This window comes from Vanellus vanellus (assembly GCF_965231255.1).
Source record: "Vanellus vanellus genome assembly, chromosome: 1".
Classification (NCBI taxonomy): domain Eukaryota; kingdom Metazoa; phylum Chordata; class Aves; order Charadriiformes; family Charadriidae; genus Vanellus; species Vanellus vanellus.
Genome location: NC_138905.1, coordinates 140,583,541 through 140,610,015, shown reverse-complemented (window position 1 = coordinate 140,610,015; position 26,475 = coordinate 140,583,541). Strand labels below are relative to the sequence as shown.

At 40.9% G+C, this 26,475-nt stretch overlaps 1 protein-coding gene across 1 annotated transcript in view; it reads left to right on the top strand.

Moving 5' to 3' along the window:
* The window catches only part of TBL1X (transducin beta like 1 X-linked), a 209,944-nt gene that overhangs the window by 164,415 nt on the left and 19,054 nt on the right, over positions 1 to 26,475 (top strand). The window contains exons 5-8 of the mRNA XM_082483713.1: positions 4,507 to 4,652; positions 7,386 to 7,638; positions 14,346 to 14,478; positions 24,355 to 24,496. Coding sequence (XP_082339839.1) covers positions 4,507 to 4,652; positions 7,386 to 7,638; positions 14,346 to 14,478; positions 24,355 to 24,496 — 674 coding nt within the window. The remainder of the gene's footprint in view (positions 1 to 4,506; positions 4,653 to 7,385; positions 7,639 to 14,345; positions 14,479 to 24,354; positions 24,497 to 26,475) is intronic.

The window sequence follows — 26,475 nt, the reverse complement described above, 5'->3', positions numbered from 1 at the left end:
AAACAAGACTGCTTTTTACGGTGCTAAAGGGATCTGAAAATGAAAGGAGCACTTCATGAATGTCAGTTAGCTGGAGCTGTGATTGCCAGATGAGCTAGCGCGGGGTATACTCGGCAGCACCCCGGTCACGTGCCTAAAAGGAAGAATCCTTCATGCCCAGAAGAGGTGCGACACATCTCTGGAGAAGACAAGGCATTCCCCAGGCTGCATGGCTGCCCACTGCCCTTTCCTACACCTACGTTTGACAGGCATATTAAAAACAATTGAAAGTACGTAGCCTACGGATCCAACAAGCACACAAAGAACAGCATTATGTTCTTTAAATGAAACTTAGTAATTTTATGATCTATGACAAAGCTTGTTTTAAGGGGAGGCTGTTTTTGACTGAAAAAGGAGGAGTCAAGGGAAAAAAATCTCGATCATCTCCGTTTTTGCAGTTACAACAAAATCTATCAGGAAAATTTTGCAAAACACAGCCTTACATTTTCATTTTTTGGCACTGCCTAGGGCAAGAATTCCCACATGGCTGTGTACGTACCACCGAGAGTGTATACAGTCACCTCGGTGTGGGAAAAGATACAGCACAGAACCAGCACCTGTTATCTCTGTCAGTACAAAAAAGTGCAGGAATCTCTCAGAGAGGAATTTCACTCCATTTTCAAGTCGAAAAGACTTGCATAACAAGGGGGAAGGGGAGGGGGGTCGCGTTTAAGTCATTTTGCATTCATTGTATACTCTGTGCCTTTATGCTCAGTAAAATCTTTCAAGACCAACTATTCCACAGTTGATAGGTCACCTCCCTGTAAGGTGGTTATACCAGGTTCTGCACTGTTCATTTGGATACTTTTTTTCATGTATGACAATGTATTTACAGATTGTACATAGTTTGACATTTTATGTTTTCCCATCTTTTTTGAGGTAGAAAAAACCTGGAAGCCATTCTCTCAAGTCTGCCAAAAGGTGCCATTTAGGGCACTGGTCACGTCACGGCACAAGTGGCTATCTGGTTCACTGGTACGAAACCAGTTTAGCGTGTGGCCATGCTCTCTCCCCTTCTGCCCTTTGTGTTCATGTCTTTAACCTTAAAAGCTCATAGTCTCATTGCATGTATTCTCAAAGGGTTTGCTCCCTTAAGATTTCATTTATTGGTGTTATTTGAATAGAGGTTATTGTTTTATAGAGTGATTATTACAGTCACCAAAATGACAGAATTTATGAGAAATAATGCATATGGGCACAGATTTGCAATTTTCATTCCTTTCACTGCTACTACAGCATTTTGACTTTGGGTTTGTTGTAGTTTCGTGTCATCCCTACTGCATCCTTTCTTCAGATCCCCACTTGCGGAGCACTTTCTGTCTCTGCTCTCGCTCCCCAACTGCCTTGGCAGCCTGCACCGAGTCACTGGAGGAGGGGACGGGGCGCTCGTGTCTTGGCTTTGCATTCTCCAGTGTGGTTTCATGAGCTGCAGAAGAAGGGCCAAGTTAACATTTGTAACACAAGCTAGCATTGAAAAAGATTTGCCTTTGTTTAATAGAAATCACCTTTTTATAAGACTGAACTGTAGAGCTGTAACATTGCTATATAATTCAGTGTACTCACACGCAGAGCCCCAAAGAGAGCTGATGACATCTGGTAACTATAAAAGCAAAGCTCAAGTGATTTTTCAGCGTTATCAGAAACCTGATGTGGGTACAGCTTCATTCAGGATTTTGTTAACCGTGTGTGTTACTTTTAAAACCAGTCTACTTTCATATGAGTCTTACATAAATGCTACGGTAGTACAAGAAATCAGGAGGTAATTAGCTATCAGTCGGTGGTCTGGTTGAGTTGTTTCTCTTGTGTTTGTTTGTTTTTCTTCTAATTACAATTGTATGGGAGGATTTTTCCAAGAAGGGTGAGGAACACAATGTCCAGCCGCACCCGCTTGCACAGTTTCGCTCCGTTGATTTTCAGTATTTGGCTCTTATCAGATAAGATTTAAGGAAAGTTTGTCACAACTGCTGGAGATGTGTGAGTGAGATTGCTCTTCAGTGACAGTGTAGCCAGGAGTTTTGTGTTTCCTCATCTGACAGGTGCTTTGATAATAGTTTCTTAGGTCCAAGAGAAACAGTAAAATCACAAGATTCATTGCAATAACACAACTGGCTTTTGTGCTGAGAAGTTCCTTCTCTCATGTGCAGCCAGGTGAGATGTGTTGCTCTTTGGGGACGTGGCAACTCAGTAGTGGACAAAGAGGTGAGCTGTGTGCCACAGTCATCCGCCTGCTGGCAAAGATGGGTCTTGATATACGCCAGTCTGCAAGATACCAAATGCAATAATGAGAAGTATGAAGTCATAGTTAAAATTAAGCCTACTGTAGATCCACAGTAACGGTTCTCCACTTTTTTACATTTTCTGTGGATGTTTGTTGGTTGCCATTTTTATGCCATCCACCTTTTGATTGAATCAGAGACCATGTTACAATTTTCTGAGCTGCCGACTCGCAAACTAGCTGCTGGCTTTTTTAGCCGTCAACTTCAGTGCTCCTGGACAACAGCTTAATTATCTTATTCTTCTCCATTCTTAAATAGATTTGCTGATTTATCCCTCATGCATTTTCAGTCCATTCCTTTTCAAGAAGGTGTTATTGTTGTTGATGATAAATTTCAATACATGTAAATATAAATTAAGTGGGATCTCTCCGACACTGGCCGTGTATGCTCAGTGCTTGTTTTCTTCCTCCTTGTGGTACCCAGTAATGTGCTTAGGTGTCCTACAAAACTAATAACAAGGGAAAAACACTGCCCTGCAGATCTTAGCACTCTATTTTGGATGCAGCAGGAGGTCCAGCAGCTCGTAAACTAGACCAGGACATAAAAAGCAATACTGGATAAGAATTGGACCAGGGATTAGATAAACGATACTGCAGTTTTTCAGGTGTTTTTTGCTGTGCTTTCTTTTTATGCCTTGTAATCCTACCTAATTCTGCTCATAGGTGGACCTGCCACTTCCTAAAACGTATCCAAAGCATCCCAAGCATTCCCCAAAACTGGGGGAGTGCCAAGAAGGGAACGTAGGGTCAGGAAAAGAGAGGATAGAGGCTGTTACCGGGAAGAGGAGAAAAACAGTGGTAAAATAAAGTGTGTAGGGGGAGACAATCACAAAGACGTACCTCGGTTTCAAATGTGGGAGGCATTCTGTTTCCCAGCTTGTTTTTGCTATCTATCTACGATCATAATTGAGGTAGCTGCAAAAAGGATCTTGAAAACAATTTGAGTGAGAGAGAGAAAGCATTATTGTGGAGCGAGCCCAAAATCCCATCCTCCAGCCCACACACAATTGGACATTGCAGTGATATGGGGGAAATCCCCTAACGGACAAAACTATAAATGAAACTACTGTTGACAAGGGGAAGAGGCACAGCTATATTTAACGGAAGTATTTTCATTTGAGAGCTGCTTTCTTTTTCTTCTGAGTTGTTTTTTTTTTTTTCTTCTTTCTTGTCTAGTCGGTGGAGGCTGCGAGGGCTCTTCCTGTTTGAGACGGTGCATGGGTGGTTTCCCCAAGGCTTTTAATGTTAGATTAATGCTCTGGAGACAGTGTGGTGATAAATGGGTTCCTACAGTTACATCTACATCCTGTTCCCCTTCCCCCTCCCGCATCTGCCCCGACGTACAGTGGCTCCGCAGCGCTCGCCTCCATACCCAGCAACAGTTTCCAGCAGCTGCAGCCAGCGTTTAAGGCACAGCTCGTTCTTTAAAATGTGTCCAGCAATATTCTTTAATTTTCAGTGCCGTCACCTTCGTTGCCCCTTATTTCTAGGACAATGACAAAAATGAAAGAGGGCAGAGAAAGACTTCTGGTTAAAGGATGGGTTGCCACACTGGCTTGTCATCTGCTGTTTGGCAGATCCCAGTTAATTACTTCTGCTATTACTGTTTACTTTCAGAAAAAATAGGTTTACAGGAGCAGCCTTTCTGTTGTTTCACGTTTTAACGGCAACGCTCTGTGCGTCATATTGTACTCAGCAATAAATGAGCAGAGGATTTGAAGTCTTCTCTCTGGTATAAGGGAATGGCTCCCCTGCGTCAGCTGCATCTATGGCTTGATTTTATACAACTTGAGCCCTGATAGGGATTTAAGTATTTATCTTCGGAAAACACTCACGCTAAAATGCAGCAAGGGAAATGAAGATTTGAAGCACTTTTTTTTTCCGCTGGACTTGCCCTTGTGGTGATTTCTATTTTTTTATGTGTTTGTTTTTGTTTTCAGTTAGTGCCGTTCTCTGGTTGTTTTTCTCCGCGTGCATTTCTATTGCTGTATGGTTTCCTTTATACGTACAGGGGTGGGGGGTGGTCAGGATGGCTCTGGTTAACCTCCTTGGCTCCGTGCAGCCAGCCTGCATCCTTCAGCTTACGCGGCAGCGGCTCTCAGATCTCGGAGCAGAATTATTTTTAGACCGTGAAGGTGTATCTGGCCGGTGCATTTAGGTTTCATGTCATGGCTTCCTTTTCCTGCTCTCAGGTTTCTCCCACTCGGCCTTCACCTTCGGTATCGAGAGCCACATCAGCCAGTCCAACATCAACGGAACACTAGTGCCACCTGCCGCACTCATCTCCATCCTCCAGAAGGGGCTCCAGTATGTGGAGGCTGAGATCAGCATCAACGAAGTAAGTACCCCTCCCTGCCACCCCCGCCGCTGCCGCCGCTGACCGGCACGCCAGGGCTTGCCAAGCAACACGTCCCAAGATCCCGGACGGACACGCAAGCCATCAAGTTTCTCTTGTTCTGGTTTTTGGTTTTTTTTTTGTTCCTCATACTTTGCCCCACGCCCAGCAGAGAGCTGAAAAGCTCCGAGTTAGAAATATATTTCAAGTTTTGAGCTGCGGCATTAGGGTTTGCTTTGTGCTGCTTAAATGGATTTTATGGTGTTTCCACTACCCCAGTCAACAAATCCGGGGCGCGCAGATTCTTGCAGCAGACAAGGAAATGCGTCTGTGTTTACAGTCTTGCGTTTTCAAGGTCACAGCAGAATTTGGCAGGAAAAGCCTGCAGTGTAGCTTAAAACTTCACTCCCTGACACCTGCTAGCAGGCAGCACTGCTTGCAAGCCGTGAGAAGCCTGATCAAAAATCCACGGAGGTCACTGGAGAGATTCTGTCTGATTTCAGTGACTTTGGCTCAAATCGTGTAAGACCAGGCATCGTCCCCTCATGTACATGGCAAAACGGTTGTGTGTAGATTCTGACCCTGGCTGGGGCACGGTTGTCTGCGGGGATTGTATGAGCAGCCACAAAAGTGTCTCTGTTCTCCTTGAACTGCCAGGGAAAACAAAGAGGGGATGTGGGAAAAGCCAGCATTTTGCCCTGCCAGCCTTAAAGGCACGATGCTTCAAGAGGGAGTGAAGCATGACAGATAAGCAAGTACTGCATTACAAAATATTTACCATAGATATTCGTAATTGACAGAGATCTGTAATAAATATTAATGCATAAAAAGCTATTGCTTTTTCCTCTCTAGCTGAATGTAGCATGTGAACAGCATGGGTGAGAACAAAGGAATATAAAATAGAGAAAAGGTTGTGTAGTTTGCAGTGTGTAGTTTGGAAACTCATTTGATTTTACCACTAACGTTCTGTGTGGTTTTCTTTTTATGACTCGATAACCGTGTTTAAGAGTTGTATATGTGTTATTTTTTAATTGGGGCAATGACATTTGACATTCATGCCAAGCTGCGCTTTGATGCAGTTGTAATAACAAACCAGTGTTAGGAATCTGTCCCAATTTGCTGCTACTTAACATTTTGCCCTGTGCCTGAAATTGGATCTACACAGTTAGAAACTTCCAGCCATAAACAGCACCTATCAGTTCAGGTCGTATGACAGCTGTAGGGGTCTGCTCCTGTGCATCCAGCTTCAGAACTGGCCTCAGTTGAGAGAATAATACAAAAATATGCATGTTGTCACCATTAAGATTTATGTTGCTCTCATCATGGTTTGATTCTGTTCAAATACATACTTGTAAGTACATTACAGCAAAGCGAAGGCCATTCTTTCTGATGGCTGAACACCAATAATGGCTACGTACGTGCTTCTCCATGTGGGTGTATTACTTAAGAGTGGCAAGTAATTGGTGAGTCTTTAAACTAACGTGCATAAAATTATTGTTTCTGATCTGTGAAAGGGCAGTCATAGAAATAGTCCAGTGAGCAGTTTTAAAGTTAAAAGTCCATTGCCAAACTTTTTTTCATTGCGTAGCAAGGACTTGAGCCAGGATTCAAATAAATGTCGTTAGAGACATTTACATAGAAAATGTTGAGGAGAAAGAGAGCTTATATTTTTCTCCTCTAATGACTCTTTCCTCCTTTTTCTTCCCTATGAGGAAACAAATATGTATGTTCTTAATATTGTAATTGTAAGGGGTAATTCAATGAATAGTCCAACAGAAGCATACTAGTCTGCCAAACGGCTGTTTTTCTTCATTAGTTATTGTTATCTGTTGAAAATTATATCGTTTCCCAGCTACTTCATCTATCCATATCCTAATCTTATCTGGTGTTCCTCAAACACAGATCTTTCACTGCTGGGTCTTGATTATTTCAAAGAATTAAAGGGCGTTTGCAGAAGGTCAGTAAAATGGCACTTTACAGAGGCTACTAATACCTTTTACTATATTTAAGATAATAGGAAAGTGAAAGTGAAGGAAAGCTAATTAGATATTGCAGTTGTTGACCTGAGTCTGTATTAAGTCTTAAAAAACAGCCCTTAAAGGTTAACTCAGTTGGTTGTTAAACCTGAAACCTAATTTACAGAAAACAAAATGAAAAGCGTAACTATTAAGAATAAAACTGGTGCAATAAAGGAAAAGTAATTGTAAAGCAGTCCTGTACAATCAGCTACAACTGGTGGTGCTGCGCTGATGAACGCCATGTAAGAAACCACTGAATCTGTACATACATCTTATTTTGGCTGAGGTTCATTATTCGTCAGCTGCTTCCATTCCTATGCCCCTGCAAGTGCAGGAAGACAAACAGTTCAACCAAAGTCTATTTGCCTTTGTTGTGGCTTTAGCCATGACTCTTTTTTTCCAAATACAAACCAAAGAGAAACTTCCTGTGATCAGTCAGACTTTTTTTTTTCCACAGCATAATTTTTTTTGCATCTGTTCATGTGCCTGGATTTTCTGTAAAATTCCAATAAATTACTTACTTGCCAAACAGAACACGAGTACCACCATCATGTATCTGAGAGAGAGACAGTCCGTAGTAATGTGGCACTGTTGGTTAAGTCGAAGTGCGGTATCTTCACCCAACCTGGTTTTGTTTGTTTATATCATTACCTCTTCGCCGACCTCAATGGTGAAGATCCTAAACTTGCAGTTTCACTTCTGCTCATTTTCCCTGCAGGATGGTACAGTATTTGACGGCAGGCCAATAGAATCACTGTCTCTGATAGACGCGGTGATGCCTGATGTTGTACAGACCCGGCAGCAAGCATTCAGAGAGAAACTAGCTCAGCAACAAGCCAATGCAGCAGCGGCAGCAACGACAGCAACGGCAGCAACAGCGGGAGCAACGACGACTGCTGTTTCCCAGCAGAACACACCAAAGAACGGAGAAGCCACTGTGAATGGAGAGGAGAATGGGGCACATGCAATAAGTAAGCCAACCCTTGCCGTTGTTTGCCACTACTGGGCAATTTGAGTTTCAATAATATTCTTGTACTCAGTTGGTGTCTGCAAGGCGGTAGGACTCAGGGGAATCGTACCAGGAGGGCGAGGTATTTCTAGAAAGGCTCCTGAGTAAAAATCACATTTCACATCACAGTGCTGTGTTTTACTGGTGTCCTCTCAGAATCTAGAACCTTCAAACGTCTTCAGAGTTGCAAGTTGAAGACAGTATCAAGAAGTGGAGCTGTATGCTCTCTCCTTGGAGCAGGCTACCCAGATTTCATTAATTTAGATATTTGATAAAAGTTCAGACAAGTTGTAGCCACAGTTGGTCATTTTGGCCAGGCTGTGAGGGAGATGGGTTGAGAGGCTGGGACCTACAAGCCATGTCTGTGTAAATGAAGCATGGCCAGAACATAGCCTTGAGTACTAACTATCCCATGATCATCCATAGCCTTGGCATGGTCCTTGGCGCAATTTGGCCTATACCAGCAATCCATTCTTGTACAGTGTGGCAAAGCACAGGATCATCCATAGACTTATTGGCATGGTCCTTGGCCCAGTTTGGACTATACCAGCTATCCATTCTTGAACAGGGTTGCCAAGCACAGGATAGAGGGTCGCATGTGCCAAGGACCATTCCCAGCAGGCAGCTTGGACACAGCCAACCTGTCTTGAAGGCCCAGAGGAAAGAGTTTCTCGCCTTTTTATTTAATAGCACATTCTTAGTCATACACTCCACTGCAGATACGTAAGCGAAGGTCCTACCTTCCCGAGGTTTCCTTAGTCTGTGGGAACAGTCAGTTCTCAAGAGCTCTGAATTCACCTTTGTTTATTGGTGACGGTGGAAGACTGTGCTCATATCTTAGACATCTAAAGTCAGACATAGAAAACAAGGAGCGCCCATACCTGCTTGTGTAACTAGATCTTGATGACTGTGCTAACATTGTGGGGCTGATATGATTAATAGTTCTGGTTTCTGCGTGCAAGCCATATTAGGGCACTGGCTAACTTCTGAAATGAGACCTTAATGCCTGATTGCCTTCCGAGGAAATTCTAGAGGAACGTGTGTGGCAGGTTTTGTAGGAAGCCCCAACAGCTCTTTGGCTTAGACAAGTAGCAGGTCAGGACTGTAGTCATCTAACAGATTTTATTTGTTCTTCAGTGTAGATACCTTTATCAGTCCCCATCTTCTCTTTGATCTGAATAGATTCCTCAGTGGGTCAGTGAGAAAAATGCTTTCAAACCAGGTTTATCTTCAGAGCATTCCAGTTAGACAGGATAGTTTCCCCTAATAAAACTGCAATGATTTAAATTACGTTTTTCATATGAGAAAGGCAATTGTAAAAAAGTTCTGAAAAATTTGAAAACATTCATCTGTTTTTAGACAGACTATGGGTTGATTATGTTTTACTTCTAACTGGCCCTTTATTTTGAAATTGAACTTATTTCGTATGTGAAGGGGTGCAAACAGAAACATATCAAATTCTGAAATTTCGTTTGTTGGCACTTTCCTTCAGCTGATTTGTGAGAATTTTAGGGGAATGTCTTCCTGTCTCAGGACCAAAAAAACCCAGCTTCGTAAGGTAGAAACCTGATTATTGGTTCATCACTAATATGGAACCGCTCAGACTGACTTGCTTCTGATTTGAAGACACACACATACTATTGTACTAATAAAAGAAAAGCCTTGCAGATCAGTTCAGATGTATCACCACACTCTAAGCCTTGATTTGTCAGATCTGCCATTTTATTATTAAAAAATAACAATTCTCACAGCAACTTTCAATAGAAGGATTTTCACAAACAGTTGCAGATCTTTCTTAGAGTGTTGAAAAGTCCTGTATGACTTAATATCATCCAGTAGGTCTGTCTGGAGCAGGGTGCAAGAACATGACACTGTGTTGTCCAGTAAAATTTCACAGAGGTAGGATACGTGTCAACCAATGAGATACTCTACCAGGCAGCAAATTTCAAAGCATTACTGTGTCTAAGCAGCCTACCAGGCAGACAAGTTAACTGAGGAGTGGCGATGGGAAAACAGAAAGTCCTCGAGGAGTGCCAGCTGGCATGTGTAGTTGGCAGCTGCCCTTGTGCCAGTTGGTCATCCTGGGTGAAGAGGGGAGGTCTGCAATTTAAGGAGAAAGAGGCTTTGGAGAGAAGCTGCTGAGAAATCCAGGGACAGCCAACTCTCTGATCTATGCGACTCCCTCGCCTTGGGAGGACTGTAACTTTCTGTCTGAGGCATTCCGAGGATGTCAGCAAGGTGATGTAGCACAACTGCAGATGAGGGTTATACACGGGAGATGCACACAGAACTGCAAAAGTGTCATTCTAACCCGTGAACAGACCTGCTTAAGTAAACTCAAAGAGGTCTGCCTCGGTAATTATCGGAAAGCATTACAAATAAAGACTAACAGATCTAGCTGCCAATTTAATACATGAGTCTGATTAACACTCCTACAATTGTATTTCCCTATCTTGTGGTAAAGTTAGAAAAATATAGTTACAGTAACGAAATAACAAAAGGGTCGTATGCTTTCCTTTCCCTGCTCATGCAGGGCAAACTGTATATCCAGCCTTACCTTTTCCCTTCTCACTGTGTTCAGAGAGTCTGTTTAGTCTAGGATAGGCTAAGATGAAAGATCTGGCAAGAGCTTAAATTAGGACAAAAGGTTTAGGGTAGGATGGGACAATATTTTACGATAGGACATGAAATGTCTTAGATAAGGACAAAAGGTTTAGGATGGATAGGACAAAAGTTTAGGATAGGACGTGGGATGGACAAGGCGAAAGCTGGGAGACCTTCTAGGTAGAAAAGACTGCTAAGAAAGGTGTGAGAAACTTCCCAAACCTTTATTTTCACTTTTGTTGGATTCCACAGAACTGGTGTATGTAGGGACAGTTTTGACTAGTGTCCTAGTTAGTCCTTAGTCATAACCTGGAAGTCACCCATGTATCAGCCTGTCATAGAAAGGCAGGGTGGGGGGAGTGGGTAAAAGAGATGTCTTTGGGAAGTTATTCAGTTTATGTTTATTCTGATATGGAGTACTCTGTGACACTATGTCTTCCAAAAAAAGTGTTAATACATTTAATATAATATGATATTTTTTATATGTTATAATTAATATAGTATGATAGGGTGATTTAAGAAAAGGACAGAAAGAAAAAAATCTAGTCACAACAGTTTGAGGGCGGATTCAAATACTAAATACATAAAATTGCTCTCTTCTATTGCTGCTTCCTGAGTAATGTTTTCAGCTTTAAAAATTGGTAAAAAAAATAAAAATTGGCATGTTGAAATAGAGCCAAACTTTGGATTGCTTTCCAACTCAAATATTTTTAGTGTCGTTTGTTTCATTATATTTGCAAGGATTGGCTTGGGTTTAAGAAAAATAAAGCTCTGGAAAAAAGACTGAGCCCAGTTCCTTTATTATAACTACAGCTGTAAAGAACAACTTCAGTAAAAGGCCTGTCAAAGATTTAAGTAAAAAACCACATTTCCTGAGAAAAGACAGGTTTACCACTGCTAAGATCTTAAAAATATACCTTTTTTAATTTGGAGGAAATAGACAGTTAATATTACTCACTGGTATGTCAGAATTATATAATTTTTAAAAACCTAATCATAATACTTTGGGGGAATATGACTTTTAATTTCCAGTTATTTGGGGGGTTTAATACATTTGAGGAAAAAATGAGAAGAATATAGCGTACAGTTAACCAAAGATCCTCTGGCCTTCAGAAAATGGTTTGTGTTAACATTTGAGGAGCGTCCTCCGCTATGTGACCTGCAGACTTAAGTTTTTCACCTATGAGGGTCTGTTGCACTTGGTAGAATGTTCCTCTCTTTCAGGAACCCCCTCAGAGGCATTCTTTGTGCAAATGAGGCCTTAACTGAGAGCTTTCTGCTCTGAAGGCACTTTGAAAAAAAAGCAGCCTATTCTTCTTGATGGTTACTGCGTCTTACTTACCTACTTAGCCTCGTTCCCTGTGCATACATTGTAGCTGCATCCAAGAGAAAGCCAAACTTTCCGATGAGACCAGGGCTCACAAGAGCTCGTGCTGTGTAAGGAACTCAGCACGCTTGCGAGGCGCTGTCTTGCGCTCAGGGGTTTCTGCAGTTTTTTGTTGTTATCATAATCGTATCCAGTTTATATTGCTAGCATCTATCTGAATCTGAGAAGAGCCTGAAGCAGTTTCACAGAAGCATGAACTGTCCTGTTTGTTCAACGAAGCATTTTAAGTTTTGTGCTTAACAGTAACGCTCTAAATACGAATGTTCCTGACTACTGATGAAAACTGGGAGAAACACATAGAATATGAACATTTGCGAACAATTTCTGAAAGACTCCTCATCTTTCCCTCCCTTTTCTCCTGAACCATCAAGGCTGTAGTGTCAAAATCATTACTGAAATACAATAGAAAATAATCCTGCAGGTATTTCATTGCTCCCAGAGGCCAGTCAGTCTTGCAGGTACTAATGCAGGTATCAGCCCGTCAAGGTTTTTTTTTCACAGTGTGACTATTTTGGTTTTTTTTTTCACAGCAGTTAATAACATTCATAGTGTGTATCTAGGTTCCTCCATCTGGGCATGTACAAACGAAAAATATTTCTAAGTATCGGATGGCCTTGCTCTGATAGCACCTCATGACTCTGAGACCTTGGAGTAATGCTGCTTCCAAGCTGTCATTTGGTTTAAGTGAAAGTGAAAAGCAGCTCTGCTGTCAGAGCAAGGCAGGTAACAGTAGGATCGTATGTGGTAAGAGTAGCATCTCATTTAACATTTTCAAATTAAAACACTTGGAAGATCTTACTTGTTGATTTCCCCCTAGCTTCCAACTCACGCTGTATGTAGGACACAGGTGAATGCATAGCCATTATTACCATGCTGGTGTTTTTCTCGTAAAAATATGCTTTAAACCTGGTGATTCTGTGCTGTGCTGAGAAATAGAGGATTGCAATTTCTAGACTCGTATCTTCTGTTGGGTTTTAATAGTGCTTTGCTCTTCATTTTCCTGATTGCTCAGAATATCATATCAAAGTTGCTGGCTGCTAGTGTCAGGCTAAATCTCAAGTACGAGTATATCTTGACAGTAATAATTTTAGTAGTTATACACATAGGGAGTTATCAAGGACAGTGCGTAACATAGGGACTGAGCACAGGTGTAGGTTTTACAAATAGGCATTTGTATTATCTTTAGTTTTATGCAACTAGTCCATAGGTAATACATGTAGTTAAAAATATAGATATTTTGAATTAGAAATGTGAGCTGTGAAACTACTGTTAATTTTTTTCTAATTTTGATACTCAATGCTATCCAACTCATTGAATGACATGTGAATTCCATTCCATTCCATCTATGGTGTAGATACGGCACAGGCATAGTTAATGGGCTACCTAACCAAATAGGCAATGAGAAGTGCTACTTGTGTGACTCAGCATAAATTCGGCAGAGCAAAACAGGGTATTTGAAAGCCGGGGTGAGGGTGGAAATCTGGAGATCTTCCTTCCAATGGCAGTTGCGCAAGATCGTAGTCTGTTCTGCCAGTCGATGGGCAATAGCTCAGCAGAGCTGGAGTATCAGGACAGATGGCTGATTTTAAACGCCATAAACACGTGGCAATAAAGGAGCATAATTATTCCACTTGCAAACCTATGGATCTCCATATGTGATTAAAGAATGACTAACTAAAAGATTTAACCCAGAACGAGAACTTGGATTTTGATCAATCGGAGCAGATCAGCTGGCCGAGGCATTGATTAGATGACACGAGGCTTCCTTTCCCCCAGCCTGCCAGCTCTCTGCCCTTGGATATGCTTTCTGCGAAATGGGCCACACTTCTGTGTGTAGCATCTGCTGTCTGCTGCTTCAGTGCGTTACCTGTCCTTGATTGGTGCCTTGCTCGCAGAGGATCATAATCTTGTGCTGCTGCCAGGAAGTGTAGTTTGAGCTGAATGAGGAGGGTTTATACTGAAGCGATGGAAATCTGGAGTGAGAACATTGTTCATGATGCAAATTGGAATGAATTGCTGCCGCTAAGAGAAATTTGTCATTTTAAATTAACTTTTTTTCCTTAAGGAAGTAAAAGAGCTTCATAAAAACAAGGTTACTTAGACTGCAGTCTAAAGAACCCTGGAATTACAGCATGCAGGTTAAGTTAACTGTGCCTCAGTTGGTACCTTTGCATATGTTATGATATCCTTGAAAAGGCGATTTCTCACAGTTTCACTGCCATGCTCAGGGAATGAGGCCCCTTACTTCTTCAGCTGTGAGGAGCACACATGTTATTTACAGGACACTGTGTAAGAAAATGTATGTGCTGTATGCAGCTTTTTTAGAAGAAGCATAAAGTTTTTCCCAAATGTGGCAATGCTATTTTAGTAAATCTGTAAGTCAGATTTAATAAAGCCAGCTTCAAAAAAAACTATACTGAAATAAATGCTAACTGTTTTTTGAAGAAAGGCTACACGCATTTATACAAAATATTTTTGAAAGCTCGACGTTTTGAGGAAATATCATAACTTTGAATCCTCATAGGGAAGAAAACAGAGTGTTATAGTCAGTGACCCACACAGAATATTATTTATAGCATATACATTGCTATAAGCTTCAGGCCATGGGTATCTGGCCGTTTTTAAAGCAGACCTAACAGCATCTTGCAAACTACTTATTCTGATATATCTCCTTACAGATAATCATTCAAAGCCAATGGAAATTGATGGGGATGTTGAAATTCCTCCTAACAAAGCAACAGTCCTTCGGGGCCATGAATCAGAGGTGTTCATCTGTGCCTGGAACCCTGTCAGTGACCTGCTAGCATCTGGGTAAGACCATGACTGAAACCGGCTGCTGCAATTAGAGTGTATTTAGAGATGCAAGAGCTTGAGAACATATACTAGAGATGAGTGAGTATTCTCTCGACTGTTTTTTCAGCCTGCAACTGTTTTCTTCAGCAGTACTGTACCTATGTAGGAGTTAAGTAATTATAAGGTGACGCAGAATATGAAGCATTTGCACATTTAAGATGTGCACTCTGTGGCCCTGAATACACATAATTTTTTTGAAGGTTTTTAAAATAACTGTGGATAATTCTCAAGAGTATTCGAAGTTCGTGTAATCTACTCCTACTGCTCTTAGTTAATGGTTCACGTTGTCGTCTCAGAAGGTCTTTAGCATCCAAGTTTTCTTTTTATAAGTATGGTGACTCTAAACGAGAGTTCTCTTTGGCTATGTCTGCATTAGCACGTGCACAAACAGGAGTAGATATGTAGAGCAAAAACTATTGTGTGAGGACCTTATGTCATCACTGTTTGTCTGGGATAGGAGGGCTACAGGCTGGACTTAGTTTTGTCTGATGAGTTGAACATTAAGGAATGGTTTGAGGGCATGTTTTGGTTTACTGTCATTGGAAAGGAGTCTGGTTTGTGTTCTGCAGGACTGCTCAGCAATGACAACCAATACATGGTAAGTGGGACGATCAGGAGATTGACTTACAAAAAGCGTTTTTGATGCAAACAAAAATCCTAATGTAAACGTACTCTGAGAGCTGTATACAGACACTGTTGGAATCTATTTGTTCGTGCTTAAAGTTAAACCTTTAAATGAAGGCTAAATTTGAGAAGTTTAGCTGGGAACATGGAGGAAAGCTGATATTAGTTAGTGGAGAGAAATGGATCTTCATCACTTAAAGTTACTTAGCAGTATCAGAACTGTTGTAGTTTAACCCTAGCTGGGAGTTAGGACCATGCAGCTGCTCGCTCACTCTCCCTAGTTGAAATGGGGAGGAGAATCAGAAGAGTAAAAGTGAGAAAAAACTCATGGGTTGAGATAAGGACAGTTTAATAGGTAGTGCAAAAGGCACACATGCAAGCAAAGCAAAACAAGGTATTCATTAGAGCTTACCATAGGCCGGCAGGTGCTCAGCCATCTCCAGGAAAGCAGGGCTCCATCATGCCTATCGGTGACTTGGGAAGACAAATGCCGTGACTCCGAACATCGCCCCCCTTCCTTCTTCTTCCCCCAGCTTTATATACTGAGCGTGACATCATATGGTATGGAATAGCCCTTTGGTCAGTTGGGGTCAGCTGTCCCAGCTGTGTCTCCTCCCAACTTCTTGCACAACCTGAGTCTACTCGCTGGCTGGGCGGTGTGAGGAGCAGAAATGGCTTTGACTGCTTAGCAACAATGAAAAGCACCAGTGCTCTGTCAACACTATCTCTCATCCCAAATCCAAAACAAAGCACTACATCAGCTGCTAGTAGGGAAGTCAACTCTATCCCAGCTGAAACCATGACAAGAGCACATTTCTTGCAAGGAAGAGGAGAGCCCTTATTTTATTTCCAACTTTTTGCAAGGTCATCAGAGTAGTTTTCTTACCTTTGTTGACTTAATACATGAAAACAAGGAATTAGAGTGCAAATGGGAAAGAATAATTAGGAAAAATAAATATCAGGTTGGATAAAGAGCACAAGATCTCTAAGAGAGTGAAGACAGCAGCTTCCAAAGAATGATTTCACACAACAAACTGGATTTTTAGAAAACTGATTCCTTCTAAATATGCTGTGGTTTTGGAATGTCCGGGCCCAATAGTACTTTTAGCATGTGTAGCACTAAGCGTCTTCATTTATTAATTTTAAATGGACATAGTATTAAAATTTGTAAAACCTGTATGTACCGGTTTGGGACAAAAAGCTTTAGTATTCAGTTATTTTCTTCCATAGGCTCAGTGAGTCTTCTGGTTAGTGATAGGGTCCTTGGGTGATGCCACGGTATAGACAAGAGCAGTAATAGCAGCCACGCTCCTAATGCCATGCATTTGCTGTTTGTCTGCTAATCTTATTCCTCTACCCCCTCATTTTTCTAGCGTCTCAGCCAGTATTGCTTGGCAGTATTACTTATCCCTAGCAAAGTTCCAACCAAAGTGATTATTAAGAAGGGAAGACCTGATCATTATGATCAGTCTCCAATTAAAATAGGCAAGGTTAAAGCAGTTATTTCACAAAGATTTTCCTCTTGCCAGCATACAGTTGAGTGAGCCATAAAAAGAGTTTTTTGTAATGTATAAATAAATCAATATTAGTATTGACAAGTGTGGAAGGCCTGTAGCACATGACACTCTTTAATTGTCCTGGCCGAAATCTGAGAGTATGTTTTCAAGGAAAAAAAAAAATCAAATCAAGGGAAGGCAAAGAATCCGTGATGTTCATGAAATGTTACTGCCTACATAATGATTTGTAAATCATTATCAAATCGTCCTGAACGAACATGCTCCTGTACTTCTCTAACTTCTCAATATATGCCTAAATGCTTTGACTATCCATCGATAATGTTAAATCATGACCTAATAGTGAAGAAAACCTCAAAGACTAAGAAGAATTTATTTAACCTCGTTAAATTGTTTTTGTGGTTGTTTCTCATTAAAGATGAAAATCTAGAAAAGGTTTCATAAAATCTGGCAGAGCATTCCCATAGCAGGGGCAAACTTAATTAGGATTTCATGGGCTGTCTTGAGATCAACAGCTCACAAATACTTTATTTAGGATCATTCAAATGAAGGGACTGTATTTGTTGATACAATAGATCTCCTTTAGCACTTTCATCCAGAACAATGTACTTTTTAATAGTGGAGTTATCTGTGGTATTTATTTGAATTCTATGGAGAACAGTCTGCAGGTGATCAGATAGCACACCCACATTATCTAAAGGAAAATGGATGGGGAGAAAGGATACCATACAGAATTATTCTTTAGGGACACCTGGTGGCGCCTGAGATGAAGTGAAGATGCTGCTTTATTCTGGAGAATATCTGCACAGCTGAAATTAGGCATCTGCTCAAGTGCTGTGTCCCTCTGCAGGTATCTACATCTCTCAACTCATTACATAGGGAGTTAAGACTCCTACATATAGGTGCTCGGTGCTCAGACCTCATCTGTTGGCTTTAGCATTGGTAACTAATTCCCGATGTCTGACTCACCTCTCTGCCAGTGCTTGCCGTACTGTACTGTACTGCTTCCCTAGGATATTTGGTTCACAGTCCTACTGTGCATAGTTTAAACTGTGGACCATTTAATAAACCAGAATATGTGATGCAGTGATGGAGAGACCAGTGGATGTTTAACTTTGCTGCAGGGTGCTAAGCACTGGTAGATGGATCCCTGGAATAGTGATATCTTACACAGCTTCAGGTAAACCCAGAGGATGATAATCAGAACCATTAGTGACATGTCTAAGATAGAGGAGTACCATCTCACTAGCCCTTCAAGTAAGCTTTACCCTTCAGTGTAATAGGTCTTTCTTAATAAGCTTTTTATTTGCATGGTTAGAAAGTACAGTCTGGTGCTGCGTCTCATGCAGACTAGTGGCAATGCAACAAAAATGCAAATAATTTAGAACCATGCATCTTGATCAGATTTTAGTCTGCTCACAAGAAACAAAGTATGTGATGCAGTTAGCCTTCACATAATACAGCAGCAAGTGCCTAATGAAGCTTACATGACTGAAATGGCATAGAATGCACAGAAGAAAATGAAGCCAAAGGAAGAGAGTTGAGTGTCTGAATATGCCACTGCATAAAGAAGCGTTTGAGATGTCTGATACAATAACAGTGCAACCCATCACCTACAGGTAAACTATGTATTATGGCAGCAATTAAGCAAGGGGGGAATTTCCCCAAGATCTACGGTGTGCTGCAGTTCTGTTTGTCTTTTACAAAGTAATACTTCAAAAAAGAAAACTGCAGTTAGTTTGATGTGAGAACACTGAATTGTTAGATTCTATAATAGCCATATTGTGCTGCCCAGTCAGTAGTTTTCTTCTGTTTTCCCATCTGCCTCATTGTACCCATCTGTTGTCTTCTTAAAAAATACGTATAAAAACCTGACTATTAAGTAAAGGAAACAACACATTTGTTCTGTTTATAAAGTGCCTAGCACAATTGAATCTGAATTTGTGGCAAAGTATTTTCTTCAAGCCTTGTTATAACAGCAATAAATTTTTCTAACAATTAGCAGCAGTTTAGACAGCAACCTGATGTAATCTTCAAAGCACTGAAAGAATAATGCAGGTTCACAATCTAATCTGAAGCAAGCTATGTCGGGGGATTGTTTTGTAGAATTAATTACCCAAAACTAGAGTATTGGTTTCCAGATTTAGTGAGTATCCCACTGATAGAAAGGGCTTTGATATTTGATGTCCCATCTACTCAATTGCTATGATTTTAAAAAAATGAAGGCTGGCACAGGAATATTTACTCTCTGGACTTTGCAAAGGGTATAAAAAAACAAAACAAACAAAAAAACCAACCCAAAACCCCAGCCAACCAAACGGTGGAGATAGAAATTTCTCTGATCAAATAGCCAGAAAAAATATATTCTGCAGCTGCTCTTCCTTCTCCACCACACCCATAACCCTTAAAGTAGAGGATGGAGGAGACTAGAGGTACCAGTAAAGGCTATCAAAGGCATGATTGTCAGCAGATGGTTATGAGAAGAATGCTTAAATGTTATGAATGGAAGCATCATAATAGTACAGTAAAGTGCATACATAGAGCCATGTAAGAGGATTAATTACTCTTTATGAAGGAAATCAACATTCCTGAACAAAGAATTGCATATATTGTTTTGGACAGGTTTAAAAAAAAAAAAAAGTATGTGCTTGGCCAAATGTGAAGATTAGGCCATTCCTGGCCATAATTCCAATTTTGCTCTTAAAATCCAATTATCCTCTTCTTCAAAGACTGATTTCTTCCATGGAATATCTTTCAATATCTAAGTTTTAATTTTATGACACATGTAAATTATTACAGATGGTTATGTTCCCTGGGTAGCACAGAAACCCATTACAGCTATGTCCACATTAGTAAACTAACCATGCCTGGGAATATTCCTAGGCACTGAGGCCAACTGGCGCAGAACGGCCAGTGTCTGTGCTAGCAAACTGTCCTGGCTGCCAAACCAACTGCACATTGGGAATTGTCCCTGAACCATTGTAACCACCAAGCCATGCCCAGGAGTTATTCAGAGAGAACGTCAGGGCTCCAAGCAAGCGTGCTAATTAAAACAGGCCAGAGTCTGGCTAGGGAATAATCTATCAGTTGGCTAGCATACGTGATCGTGGTCCAGTGGCCCAGAGTGTTCCTGAACATGCTTGAATTTAATTTCCCAGTATGGAAATGAGTGGACTGTGAATGCCGAGGTTGCCAGAGCCTTGAACTCCAGAAGCTTTGCTGGTTGAATTTAGGATGCTCTCTCCACACATTCAGCTGCTGCTTCTAAGAGCGTGCTCTGTTCTGTAACATCCAGCCGTGCCCTTCAAGTAATTCTTGTAGCGGTCAAGCAGAGGGACGTGGCTTCATTCCCAAAACCCAACAGTAGGTTTCTTTGCTTATCTTTGCTGATCTATACCAGCCCCTTTCACACAGAGGAACTTTGTCTTTTGCAGAGTGCTCTGTGCACCTTCGCTCTCCCTAGTCAGCAAAATAATTAGCCATAAAAGCTGTTCTCCAAGGTCTTTCAGTTATGGCTGTGTCTCTCAGGAGCAAGAAAAGATGTTTGTAGACCATCTCCTGTCATCATCTCTGGGTTTCATATAAAGCTTTGAGTTACTGTATTCCTCATATCAGTGGTTTAGGATCCATTGTGAATTACCTTTCTGAATAATCTTTTTGAATTACCAGGATGAGGGTGTTGATTTCACACACCACCCCTCTAGTCAGTGCCAGGTGTTAACTCTGCTAATTGCAAGTGCTTATTCATTAGCAGGTGACTTCATTGGGGCCAGTGTCCTTATTGCATCAAATAAGTTAATGCAAAGTGGTCAGCTATTACAGAATCAGTATCACAGAATTGCAGGGGTTAGAAGGGACCTTCGGAAATCATCTAGTCCAACCCCCCTGCCAAAGCAGGTTCACCTAGAGCAGGTTGGACAGGAATGCATCCAGGTGAGTTTTGAATATCTCTAGAGAAGGAGACTCCACAACCTCTCTGGGCAGCCTGTTCCAGTGCTCTGTCACCCTCAAAGTAAAGAAGTTTCTCCTCATGTTGAGATGGAATTTTCTGTGTTCCAGCTTGTGCCCGTTGCCCCTTGTCCTGTCGCTGGGCACTATGGAAAAGAGTCTGGTCCCATCCTCTTGACACCTGCCCTTTAGATATTTATAAGCATTGATGAGATCCCCTCTCAGTCTTCTCCAGGCTAAACAAACCCAGGTTCCTCAGCCTTTCCCCATCAGAGAGATGTTCCAGTCCCTTGATCATCTTCATAGCCCTCCACTGGACCGTCTCCAGCAGTTCCCTGTCTTTCTTGAACTGGACACAGTACTCCAGATGTGGCCTCGCCAGGACAGAGTAGAGAGGGAGGATGATCTGCCTCGCCCTGCTGACCATGCTCTTTTTAATGCACCTCAGGTGCATTAGGTGAGGTCTACTTGAATAACCTGTTGCAGGCAGCAATGTTGTACAGTCAGTGGGACAGAGATCTCCCTCTAGATACCTCCAAGGCACTTCCCTCTACTGACTGCCTAGGAAATGTAAGCACTTACTGTCAGTCACCTGCTTTATTAAGGAAAAGTTAGGTGTGTAAATTACAAGGAGTTTCATTCCCTTTATGCTTTTAATAATCTCTTTTAAAATAAAATAATAAAAAGTCTAACCTATTTGCGCCAGGAATGTTAAATACACATTAGCAATATTGCTTATCAAAATAGCAGTGATTATAAGACTTGCAGCTGAAGATTAGAAATACCAAGGTTCAACAACCGTCTTGCAAATTTCTTTACCCAACTGCAGCTGTTTTAACCTCTCTGCTGGCAGTTGTGGAATGGGGATTTTACATGTCACAAATAAAATCCTGCAAACATTTGTCCACCTTGCTTCATGATTATACCGGGACTGGAGAGCATGAAATAAAATTCTTTCAGAACTAGCCTTCCTAAAATTTGGCAGTACTCTAACGTGGTGCAGAACAGTATACCTATTACTCAAAGTGTTCATGACTTGCATGTTGGAATGAGCTGCTTTATCATGCAGATAGAAATGCTTCTGTGGGCTAAGGAGATTAAATATCTTCCTGAATTGTGCTTGAACTGTGGTCCTCTAATAAGGCAGGGTTCACTGAATCATTCAACAGAAATCAGAATACTTTCCAGAGCAGAGAATACTCTTTTTTTTTTCCTCCAAACAACAAAAGGGAAGACACACAAATACCCCTGCCACACACTGGTAGGCTTATAAAGCCTCTCTGCAGGGACACATAATAGCTTATGTAGCCTTAGGAAGAAGAAAATGGAAAAACAAAATTAAAATACTGGAAAATAAGATTGCCCAAGCATTGCCAGAAGACTGACTAAATAAAACTGTTGAAAAACAAAACGTAACCCTTTTAGAACCAGCAAATGGGACATTGTGTTTGATAGCCAAGTGGCCGAGTACTTTATTTACAGGGTCCAATAACAAACTGGATTATTACAACGAGGGCAGGAGTGGCCCAGAGTCCTATATAGGGGAGAAGCCAGCGCTCAAGGAATTTACTACTTACCATGTTAACCAATAACCCAAGCCTATGAAAGACTTACTCCCATTCCCATTATTGTAAATTATCACAAGTAATAATGTTCCTTAACTTCTGAGCCTCATGATTAACTTTGTTAATTTTCTAGCCAACATGTGCAAAATTGTTGTTCAGTTTTCCAGACCTCTGAAAAATAAGGAGTTATATTACGGTCACAGCTCTGTATGGTGGCAAAAATTATCCTGATTTGAATTACTTCTTAATCACTAAAGTGAAAGATTTGTGCCAAAAATTACAGAGTGGCTGTACAGCAGTAGCTTGTGGTTCGGCTGGCAAAGCCCTGGCCAGCCATCACATCTGAGCTTGACACAAAGGGTTCAGAGGAGATGGGGGCACATTCCCCAGCCGTGCCATGAACCAGCAGAGCTCAGAGCCACTGCTACAGGCAGAGAGGTTTTTGCTTTCACAATTGAACTGTTGTTCATGTTAAATTTGGCTAAATTATTGATAAAATAATACACAAATATCAATCAAGTTTGATACCTGATTGATCAATATTTGCACTCGAAGACGTGTGTGAAGTGTTTAGAATTTACCCGGTACTTTTAGTATAAATAATTAAAATCTTTTATTAGTAGAGGAGGAGAAAATATAATATTCTTTTGTGATGGATTTCCTTTTCAGGAAAACATGGCTTATCAAAGCAAAAATGAATCTTAAGTTTTTAGTTTTTGAAGAAAGACTTTCTCCTTGTTAGTGTCTAGGAAAGGAAGTTTTAGTCATTACTTTTAAAAAGGAAAAGCTAACAGGTCAGGAATATCAACAATGAAATTTCATCTCGACTGTCTGAATTCTTGGAAATATAAGAGAGATCCTAATTGTCCTCCGAGTTTGTACTTACTGCATGTAAATGAAAATTACCCTGTGGACAAAACAAGCAATCCAGGGTACTTTGATTGGTTTGGTTGTTGTTATTGATTGTTTAAAAAAAAGCGGGGATGGGATGGGGGAAAGCGAGAGACAAATCCCAATAAACTAGAAAGCGTAATATCTTCCACTCCATTGCAAATTGATTTCTGACCTCAGAGACATTTTTCATTGGAAGAAAGATTTATACGGAGTGAAAATAAATATATTATTTACAAGCAGATTATGATAACCTCTTCGCTTCCTCCTCACAAGTTTTTCTAGACAAGATCAGGGTTTCGGTCTGCAGTAAAAACATCTCCCGAGAAAATATTTGGTCTATAAAATAGATTAAAATCCTGATGGTGTCTCTGTCTTGCTCTATTATGTCAATAGTTATTTTGCCACTTTTTCGGTCGTGAGCTAAGCAATCAAGCTACAGACAGCAAAGGACCCTGTAGACACGAATCTAAAGAAAGAAATTAAGATGAATTTTAAAAATGAATTTAAATATACCTTTCTACTTTCCTAATCTTTAGATTATCTGCTTTGATTTAATGCCAAGAGGCTGTTTTGCAAACAGCTTCTGTCACAGGCTCTGTTCTGGTTTGTCGCTAACAGAAGTACCTTACGAAAGGGCCATGGCCAGATTGAAAGCAGCCTTAAGTTCACCTCCTGCTCCTGCTGTAGCCGTCAGAGGAACCCAGGCAGGACCAGGGAGGTGGCATCGCAGCACCTTTGTCGCACTGCTAGAGGTCCCCTTCCCCGAGGCTGCTGCCAAGGTGACACGCAGCACCTCTGCAGATGGTAACCCTGCAGGTCCGTTCAGAACATACTGCAGCTCCGGGGGAACAAGGACTCGGCGAGCCATTGGGAGCTAATGGGACTGTGCACACTTTTTATGTGTGGCATGTGGGCACAGCCTTTGTGTTTCTGTCTTTATTGGGATCTCCACAGTGTTACATTTGTAATGTTGAGTTCCCTCAGACTATCTCAGTTACAGTGATATCAACTTTAGGTATGAAATGCAAAAGGTAGAGAGCAAGCAAGTATATTTTAGGTGAAACTTTTCTGAATTAAGCAAATGACGATGTGCAATTAGATGAAATGTATAATTTAAATATGTGTTAGCTTTATTTAAAAGGTGTACGGAGTGCAGGCAGTGTTGGAAAGAAAAATTACTTTATAAAGGCTGTGATGTTCTCTCAGTGAAAACGGAACTAGAGGTTTTTACATTGTTTGGTAGGTCGACACCAAGAGGAGTTTTCATCTCTGCACAATTGCTTTTGTAGATCTGGAGACTCAACGGCCAGAATATGGAATCTCAATGAAAACAGCAACAGCGGTTCCACTCAACTAGTTTTGAGGCACTGCATAAGAGAAGGAGGACACGATGTCCCCAGCAATAAGGATGTGACTTCATTGGACTGGAATGTAAGCTAACTTCTAAGACTGTGCATGGCTTTTAACTGTCTAAATTTAATTCGGAGGCAATTACAGCTGCTGCTCCATATCTTTTATATCTGAGGTGACCAGAAGCTCTGTCTTAACCTACTGACCTCTTGTTTCGAATACTCATAACAGGCTGAACTTTCCCCTATATGCTATAATTTTCCAGGACTGTTGCCATCTTCAAGCTTAATAATGATGTATTTATATCTCTGTTTTAGGAGCATGGGTAAAAATAAACTTAGCCAACTTTAAGCATGAAGATTAAATAAGCAATCTATGTAGTAATGAAGCCTGATTAATAATATATTTGCATCTCATAGTTACTTTACTTTGGCATGTAAGGAGGTATAAGCACCAGCAAAGCTTTTTCGGAGGTTGGACAATCAGCTCTCTCTTTCATTTGAATTATGCTGTGCATAGCAAAACATGTTCACATTATTGTCTTTATTTCGGTAGGAGCATATATAGTCATCCTCTCTTTACCTATCCACCTTCTGGGTGGAACTGTTTTGCCTGATCCCTTTTTTACTTTCATGCTGCAAAACCTTCTATCTTAGATAATATGGTCCTCACAGAGAAGACTGAAGTGAGCAGAGAGGACAGGTATTGTTAAGAATCTCCAGTGTCAGGGCAGTGTCTTTGGGCAGCTTTAAGGCTGTTTCATGTCTCCTTTCTGCCACCAAGCATCATCAAAAGAACTTGCAGGACCTTGCAGGAACAGTAATTTTGAGATCACTTGCATTCTGTCTGTTTTGCTGGTATTAGTACAGACAGAGTGATCGCATTGGTCTTGCTTTTGTAGGAAAACAGATTAAAAATTAAGTACCAGAAAGGATTCTCAGCAGTTACATACCATCTCAGTTGCTGGCCAGAGACCAAGATTTTAATTAATCTTTACTGCAATATTATTGTCCTTCAGGTGAGCTAGGTGCTTCACAAAAGTAAAAGATAATGCCAGTGCACAAATCAGCTTCCCCTATGTATTTTATATTTGACACAAAGAAAGAAGTTGGTGAATAGTACAGAAAGCAGAGGTAGGTTAACAAAGCAAATAAAGATAAAACCCGAGAATGTCCATTACTTGTTTCCTGTGGATATCATGGTGAAGAAAAATAGTTGGGAAAAACTGAATTGAGGAGTAGGAAAAAAGTAATTGAAAGAGGAAAACATGCAGAGGTGCAGAACAGTTATGAGACAAGTTGTCCAAATCATACAGGGCATCCTCTAGTAGTTCCTGTAGTAGTTCTTTACCTTTCCAGACTTCGTTGATCGCTGATATTTCACTTGCATTGTGGTAGTACTTAATGTAAGGAAATGTGCCTAATTTAAACACTTGAAGTGCTTCCAACTTACTTTGAGTTTTCTAAAGAATGCAAATTACCGCCAACAAATTTGGATAAACTGTGCAACTAGTCCCTGAGCTTTCCTTCCCTTTTCCCTTTTTGCTCTTTCCACCTTTGTTCCGATCGGTGGTCCAGCTAAGTACGTCACAGTGAAGTTGGCTTAGGTTTTGATATTTTACCCCCTACATCATTATACATTTGAGTTAAATCTACAGCTGCTCTGACTCACTGTTTTTGGAGGGTTGGAGTGGACATATGTTCTAAAGGATTATTCTATGCTTTTTCCTAATTTTCTATTCATGATGCTAGAAATGCCATCTGCCTTTATTGTTTATTTAGAACCACAATATTAATCATATTTCACTGAAATTTTCACACTGGTGATATTAAATTGGTTCTTCTCTGGTTTATGTGATTTATGTTCTAATAAGAAAGGTTATTTCTAGAGGCCATATTCAGATTATGACCGTTGGTACCAAGGGTAGGACTCATTTCCCTTAGATGAAACCATCTAAACTAGTCATCTAGACTGCCTCTAAGTCAGCAGAATCAGAGGCGTGTCTTTGAGCTGGTCTGGGCAGAGTGTAAAGCAAACAGGTTCATGAATTACACACCAGA